At 41.5% G+C, this 8,763-nt stretch overlaps 1 protein-coding gene across 1 annotated transcript; it reads left to right on the forward strand.

Annotated features, from left to right (window-relative positions):
• Positions 1–177: 177 nt before the first annotated feature.
• On the forward strand, positions 178–7,628 carry dalrd3 (DALR anticodon binding domain containing 3). The gene is made up of 13 exons (XM_085922611.1): positions 178–1,114; positions 2,602–2,909; positions 3,197–3,510; positions 3,860–3,915; positions 4,018–4,119; positions 4,199–4,263; positions 4,453–4,511; positions 4,603–4,685; positions 5,374–5,500; positions 5,771–5,829; positions 5,930–6,046; positions 6,142–6,210; positions 6,681–7,628. The coding sequence occupies exons 1-13, from the start codon at positions 860–862 to the stop codon at positions 6,798–6,800; spliced, it is 1,734 nt and encodes a 577-aa protein (XP_085778737.1). The 5' UTR covers positions 178–859; the 3' UTR covers positions 6,801–7,628.
• Positions 7,629–8,763: the final 1,135 nt, after the last annotated feature.

The raw sequence follows: 8,763 nt of genomic DNA on the forward strand, positions 1-8,763 counted from the left end.
TGGACTTCTCGTGTGGAGTTTGCATGTTCTTCCATGCCTGCATGGGTACTCTCGGGTACTCATTTCTCCTGCCACATTCCAACAACAGGCATGATAGGCCAATTGAGCACCCGGAATTGAGAATAAATTTTCTTGTGTGAATGGTTGTTCATCTATGTGTGGCCTGCAATTGGCTGGTGACCAGTTCAGGGTGTACCCTGCCTACTGCCCGAATTCAACTGGGATAAGCTTTGTAAGATTAGACTATGTTGGTGGAAATAGCATGAATACTTGTCCATCTAGCATCACTGTTGAGCATACACTTTTCCAAATTTGGTCAATTTCAAATTTTACCTAGTTTGAAACCCTACTAACCCTAGTTTCAAACCCAAATTTTAAAAACTTCCCGTAGTTCGAAACCCTAACTATACTTGTGGAGGTACTGGTTCGATCCTTGCACCGGGTATGTTTCCACTCCAGCTTCTATTATATCAAATACTATTCATTCAAATTCAGTAAATGATGTACAGTATTACATTATTTATGTTTAAAATTCATTGAATTAAATTCTCACACATTTGCGTAATTTGAACCGAAATTGCACACTTTCTAGTTGTTACGCTTTGCCTCGGTCGGTCTAACGCAAAAACACGCCCGATGGGGAAGACGAGTCGGAGCTTTTAGTTCCGGTCGGAAATGGGGAAGGGGGGGAAATGCGCCTTACCACTTTAGCCAATATCTGACATTGACGAGTACTCGATAGTTCCCGGGTTATGTCGGCCGCCTCCACGCTTGAATGAATCCTGATTGCCATTCACCACGACCGCGTCTTTATTAGCATGTCGCGGATGTGCTTTTAGCTGCACCCGTTTGTGTTGTTATGATAGCAGCAATGGAGAACATCGAGAAGTCGTCTTCGCCCCTCCGTATCGCTCCCACGGTCCGAGCGCTGAGCTCCGCACTGCGGGCCAAGCTTGTGAACGCCCGCGACTCTGGTCGAAGGGACAGCGAGAGGATGTTCCCGGACCCGGAGAAGGAGAAGCTGTGGTTTAAGGAGAGCAACGCCAGGAACCTCCGAACTCGAGACTTTTTGTCGCCGAGTACCATGCTCAACACACTCTATGCGGACGGACAGGTTGGCTACTGGCTCGATATACGGACCTTCCCGTCCCGTTTAGCACTATTACCTAACCGCGTCCACAGTTTTAACGAATGGACTGAATGAATGAAACGGATGAGAATTCATCCAAACACATCATACTCGTATAAATTGTAGAGCAGTGGTTCTTAACCTTGTTGCAGGTACCGAACCCCACCAGTTTCATATGCGCATTTACCGAACCCCTCTGTAGTAAAAATAAAAATATTTTTTTTCCCAAATTCAAGACAGATTTATTTTACAGGTGCATAAAATGAGCCGTGCATGAACATTGCCTTGTTCAAAGAACAAAACCAACACAATGCATGAACTCACAACAAATTACATAACAGCAAATCATTGTGACTTCTGCGTCATCACAAATTTACACGACATACAGGTATGTTTGGATCTCTGAAGATCCACCGAACCCAGGTTAAGACTACTGCTGTAGAGCATAATCTTGTTCATTTTATATTGTTCATAGAAATATGTTTTCCGATTTCTATGAATATTTTGTGAGTAAAATACCCTCGCCCCCGGGAGTCATATACCAAATACATTTTGAAGTCACATATTTACAATATCCGTACATAAGACTAAGTGCGGAGTAGTTAGGTTTCCAAAATTAGAACAGATGCCCCGGCATCCTCGTTATTCTGTCAACATGAATGAGACTTGGAGTTTCAGTACGTTTCTAATTAGAACAATAAAGTAAGTATTTATAAAGGCACAAACACAAAGTCATATTTTAGGGAAGGGCCATCAAGCTTGACCAGACATTATGCTCGAGGCAGTTATCATGAACCATGAGCTGCAGACCACAATGTGGGTCAGAGAGTTGCACAACTGCAACTATGTGTACATGTATCTGTGTGCAAAAATCAAACTATCAATCAATATATTTTGTACTGAAGCAGGGTATCCGGAATCTGGTCACCACCTCACTTGCAAGGGACATACAGAGTAGAGTAGACCATTCATCCACCCATTATCCAATGTGATTCTCAAACGTTTTACACCAGTACCACCTCCAAAAATATAAAGTTATCATTAAATATAAACATGTAGTACGCCAAGGTCTTCATGAAAAACATGGTAGATGTTTTATCTCTAAAAAGCTTTATTCTGAGACACTGAAACATTGATGTAATTTGAAGAGGAAGGAACACTGTACTTTAGTGAGGATTCAAATTTAAATGTATTGCATGTAATGTCATTGTTACCAAAATAATGTTTGAAAACTATTAGTTTTCTTAGATTAAATGCAAAGGTATGATATTTGACACAAGTTGACGCTTGCCGTCCGCCTCAGACTTCCACTGTGAGGCAGGTGTGTTACCTCCACACTCGGATGACATGTAAAGTCAAAAGTTTCCAAGAGGTCAACAACTCACCCAAACCAATTTTGGAAACATTCATGGTTGTTTTACATGAACTACCATACAAGAGTTGATTTTTTATTTTTTTTTCCCCCCACTCAGGTTCCTCCGGCAGTGATGTCCAGGATCCTGTCTGTCCAAGGCCATGGCGTTCTGCCCATGGCAGGCGGGGAGGTGATGGATGAAGGTCTGCGGGTGAGAGTGGACCGAGCCGCCGCCTTCAGAGCTGTCCTGGACAGCGGGGCTACCGAGTACCTGACGCCCTCTGCTCAGAGGCAGGGCTGCGTGGTTCTCAACTGTCCGGCTCTGCATCCAAAACCCGAACCCCCGACTCCTGATAGCCTCACTCTGGGACACCTCAGGACGATTCTGTTGGCTGACCATATGGGGGCCCTGTTGAAAGGGCAAGGGTGAGTTGCTTTGTACAATTTGTCACATCAGCCCCTTTTAATTGAATTGTATATTTCACAATAGGTGTTTTTGTTGTAGACAGCTTTTCTATGGAGAATATTGTCCACTGGATTTTTTTTTTCTTTCAGTCCTAAACGTGATTTAACACAATAATAAACATGATCATAAAATAAAGAATGCCATTGCTAGACAAAGTGACATTGACTAACCTGACATTGTAGTAATGTTACTATAGATATGGTATCTATGACATTTTACACAAGCTGACAATTGCCGCCTGCCTCAGATTTACAGTGTCTCTGTGCCCCCTGCTGCCCGAAGACAGCAGCATCGTCAAATTCCTCCGCAATCTGGGCATCGACTGGCCAACATTCCCAGCCTACTGGACAAATGAGGAGCGGGAGGGGAATATCCAGGAAGCATTGGAAAACTCGACATACAGAGAGAGGGAGATTGAGAGAGACAGGAGGATGAGCGGAGGGCCAGGCAGGAAGAAGGCGGACAAGAGTGAGAACGAAGGAGCAGTTAGGATCAACTTAAAACGAGTGTTCCAGGAAGAGGGGCTGCAAGGGTATGATCCTAGCCTGGGAACCTGCACAGGTAACTTAAACAAGTAACCACCCACTGAGGCATTGTAAATGTGTGATTAGGTGCAACTTTATTGTCGTTGTTATATACAACCCCCCCCCCCCCCCCCCACACACACACACACACAAAAAAAACATGTTTTTGGAATGTTGGAATAAACAGGAGGACCCAGAGAAATCTCACTTAAGGACAGGAAGAACATGCAATGGAAGTGTACAATAATCCCAAATCCCACAGAGGTGCTGATTCAGATGGAACAAAAGGGTCTCACTGTCCAAACCTCAGACTGATGAGTTAATGAAGCAATGTGTCCTTTTGTCCGTATTTGCTGCTAACAGATTATTGGTGCATGTGTGTTCAGTCCACAGAGAAAGCATTTCCCATCTGGCACAACTGGACCTTGCCACAGCTGACGCCGTAAGACACCACACACGTGATTGCAGAGATGCACCACTTATTAAATGTAATGGCCCACAGCAGAGCAATGAATGGGAGATTTAACAATGTAACGTTTCACAGGTTACCATGGCAACAGCCTTGCATGTGACTTCCTGCCAAGATGAGTTCCGCCAGCAGCAGATAGCGATGCTGTGGAGAGCAAGTGGGGCTACACACAGACAGGTAACTACACACACACACACACACACATGCGCACTGGCTTATGTTACTATTTTTACCTGGTCTTCTTGGGCGTTTGCAGAGACATCTGGTGTGTGGGCCCGTCAAGACTCCTTCTTCTCAGATCTCTTCTGCACAGTACCTGCAGTAAGATACAGTATCATCTTCAAACAGTGTTTCTTCTCCTCTTTCTCCTTCTCGTCACACATTCTGTCCTTATTTTTTCAACTTTCTGCAGTAACATGCACATCAATTTCTTCTGCAGGTTACTTGCTCATCATTCAACTACTTTTCTACATTAAGGTTTGTATTTTGTTTCTTTTGTTCTTTCAACAGGCTTAGAAGAGGTCAAATGAAGGAGGCATCAGAGATGAAATATGGAGATCAAGTAGAAGGTGTGTGTGGGTATGCCTGTATATGACTACTAATTTTCATCGTTATCATTACTTGGAGTAAATTAAATAAATTTTCTTTTACCACGTGTAGGTCAGACATGGGATGACATCATCAGGGTTATGAGCTCTGCTACAATCAGATTTGAGCTTCTCTCGACAGTCCACACCAGTCCGGTAAGTCTACTGGAAAACACGACATGCAGCTACTGATAGTTATTTTAATTTGTAATCATTTTAGTTGGTATTCAGAAAAAAAATATGAGTTTTTTTTTTCTTTTATATGCTCTCCACAATCAATCATCAAATGAAGAAAATCTTGGCTCACCAAGTAACATCATTAACTGTTATTGGGTGGTGATTATTTGGCATACTGTCTTAGTATCGCTACTGTTTAAAAATCTCCGCAATAGTTGCAGTAGATGCATTCATAGTAGATAGAGTGTAGACAGATAGGATCGCTAGACCGATAGCTCAGTGCATAGTTTAAATGCTAGTATCCTCTGCCGGTTGCTGCCAAGTAATATAAACCGTATAATTAATTCAACTACGTAATGCTCATTGCTACAAAATCATTGCTACAAAATCAACCACATCAAGGCTCGAAAAGGCAACATTTTGATTTTGCTCCTCATTGTTACACATTGTACATGGAGGTGTCAGTATTTCGCAGATATTTGCTAATCAAGGCAGGGCTCACTGTCACACTCCCCCCAATAAAATAAAGTATTTGCATGTTATCATTACTTGAGTAGTTACGTGCAATATCATGGCTCCACTGCGTTGTAGTGAGTCATATGGTGTACATAGTGACTCAAGTTTACAAATTTACTTCAAAAATCACAGTACAGGCCTGTCTGTGCAGGTCACTTTGGATGTCCAGAGAGAAGGCGGCGTGTCCACCAAAGGCCCAAGAGGCGGCGTGTTTGTGATGTACAACTGCGCCAGACTGCACACACTGTTCGACAGCTATGACCGAGGGGTGGAAAAAGGTCAGAGTCCGGACTTTGAATCAACTTAACAATTCACAAACGTCAGAGAGAGTATGTAACATTACGTCAAGTGACAGGAGAATCCAAATTAACACTTTAAAGCTGAACAGTATACTTTAAATGCACTGTATGTCTCATTAGAAAACACCAGCAAAAGATACAAGAGTGTTTGAAAAGTATATTTTCCATAATACTATTTATCCCATTTGTTAAACTCTTAACTCAAAATACTTGCTCTTCTAAATGCATTTGGTTCTTTCCTGTTCTCAGGTTTGTACCCAGAAATCCCAGACGTCTCGGAACTGGACTTCTCTGCCCTCAAAGAAGAGGTACGTCTTCATCAAAATTTTATTTACTGAAGTTTAATGCCCTCACTACTCTTCCTTTCACCCTATGAAAAGAATGCTGCATCTGTGTTTGGTTTTGCAGGGTGAGTGGCTGCTCCTCTTCAATTACCTCATTCCCTTCTCCGAGCTGCTGGACCAATCAGGACAAGTGTTGGACTGCGAAAGGGGAGGGGTTAGAGTCAATCTCAAAATCGAGCAGGTCAGTGGATACGTCATGTGTGACTTCATTTTGCATAGAATGTTGGGTCATATTACTGCTCTATTAATATATACCCCCCCCCCCCCAACACACAGATTTGCAGGTTCCTGGTGTCTCTCAGTAAAGACTTCAGCTCGTACTACAACAGAGTCCACGTCCTGGGGGTGAGGCTGTGTTTGTAGTTCATTAAGGGAAATGAGTTCAGCGAATAATAACTTGTACAGTGAAACCTTTGCAGATGAAAACACATCACTCCTTCGTTTGTTCATATTTACAATCCCATTTCCCCAAAGAATCCATTAGTGGCTCAAGCTGCATCATAAAACACTTTTGAACGATACTTGCATTTTTTGTAACAATTAGAACAAGCACCCAAGTTTAAAAATGTGTGAACCACTATAAAATTATATTGAGAAATTAAAAACAACACAACTTTTCTTGTCTCCGCATCATCTTGAAGAGTTTAGAAGCCTGCTTTCTTTGCACGTTTCTCAGCTAGCTTAATTGATGTTGCACAGAAAAACGTGAACAACCTGAGGGTCCTTGGTCGTTGTTGGTTTCACTGGACCGTATGTGCAATCTGTATTTCTCTAACGTAATGTTTGACTCCTCCCTTTGATGTCTTTCCTCCCAGGAGCCGTTGCCTCATCTCTTCAACCAGATGTTCTGCCGTCTGCATCTTTTGAGAGCCTTGCGGGAGCTCTACCACAGCGCTCTGGAAACTCTCAACCTTCCCCCTATTCGGCAACTATAGCCTCCATGTCTTGCACATCACTCCGCTACTCCTGTTACTCACCTGTAGCCTCGTATTCCACCAAGAGACAATATTGCAACCCTGCCCATTTCAATGATCAAATGAAAGTTAGTTTAGACTGGCTCCTGAATTCGGATACCAGTTAGTTGTGTGTCTCAACACAGCTTATCTTTATAATATGATGCTAATTTTCTGTCCTTTCTCCTTGTGCCAAGTACATATATTGTAGAACATTGCCACGACAAAATCTGCTTTTAATGAGTCGTATTCCCAAATCCATGTGATTTATCTATCCTGTATTTATGAATGGCATGTAAATATAATGTATTACAACTATTAAAAAAAAGGCGTGTACGGAATAGCTATTCAACATACTGTATGATCCTTAAACGCTGTCTTATAATTTCTATTGCTCCTGTCAGGCTATTAAGATAATGCACGAAATAGCATGAACATATTGTATTTGAAGATTTTTCTTTTTCAAATTGATTATTTATAAATGTTGGGAGGGGACTGTCATGATTTATTATTGTTCTGTCAGTTTCCCAAGTGATTGTGTTGCCATTTTACCTTGGCTCAAATGTGCCATCGCTTGTTTTCAAAACTACACTGCAACAAATGTCACTTCACTGCATGAAACTCAATGTTGATTGTTGTTGCTTGTTCAGTAAATTTTTTTTAATGACCTTTTCTTGTTTACGTGACAGTAGGGGTGGAGGCAGGGAGGGAAATGACCCAAATATGCTGATTCATTCACTGTAACCTGTTTGCCTCCAAGGCTATGGTCATATTATTAAAAGAGGAATGACAACCACGTTTCAAAACAAATGCCACGTTTTGGGTTTTTTTTTACAGGTGAAAGAATTGCTGCTGTCTTGTCTGATGGTTTAACTGGGAGTTGAGGTAATTCTGCAATGTACCAGGTTGACCACGAGAGGGCGACATGTTTTCATGGGACGGCACAAAAACTCACTGGCAGCGTGGTACTGGTAGTCTGTCGCTACATACAACCGTAATGGACTCGGTCCTGGGTGCATCATTTTTCATCCGAAGTGTGATGGGTTCCAGCTCTTTGAGTCTATCTGAGCCGGACCAATGATATATGAAATTGATGGATGTCTCAATATTGATTTAAAGTAGAGATCCCTTTGATCCAACACTTTATATTTTAAGAAAAGTAATTAATGGCATTGCATATTTCATGAAATATAATGTAAAACTCAGAATACTTTATATATATATATATATATATATATATATATATACAGATTGTTCTTTTTTTATACGCTCCCTAACTTTTTTAATGCTCGTTAAGGTATCTTCTATAAATAGTACGCGTTCTACGTTGATGTAAATATGATGTGCTGAGTTTATATATATATATATATATATATATATATATATATATATATATATATATATATATATATATATATATATATATATATATATATATATATATATATATATATATATATAATAATAAATCCAACCCCCCTCTTTTTTTGAATTTTTTTTACAACTCCCCCTTTTGCTTGTCAAACACTCCCCTCAGGCAATAGGTTGGAGCAAGACAAAGGGGGAGGTGAGCAAGTGAAAGGGAGTACAAAACGAGCAGGAGGAAGGGATGTGGTGCTCGTCGGGGGGGGGGGTGAAAGTGGTATGAATGGTAGTGGGGGGAATAGACGAGAGAGAGAGAGAGAGAGAGAGAGAGAGAGAGAGAGAGAGAGAGAGAGAGAGAGAGAGAGAGAGAGAGAGAGAGAGAGAGAGAGAGAGAGAGAAGCATGTGGAGTAATAGGCGATCTAGTGTCATGAGGAGAGATGAATGAATGGGGTCAGGGATGCCCCTGAGAATAGAAGCGACGTGGGGTGGAGAGATGGGTGGGTGTAGTTTTGTTGTAGAAAGAAAGAGAAAAAGATGAGGAAGTATGTCAAGATGGGTTGAAGGAGAAAGGAGAAGGTA

The sequence above is a fragment of the Syngnathus leptorhynchus genome, chromosome 1 (genome assembly GCF_054491065.1).
Source record: "Syngnathus leptorhynchus isolate UIUO chromosome 1, UIUO_Slep, whole genome shotgun sequence".
Taxonomy (NCBI): Eukaryota; Metazoa; Chordata; class Actinopteri; order Syngnathiformes; family Syngnathidae; genus Syngnathus; species Syngnathus leptorhynchus.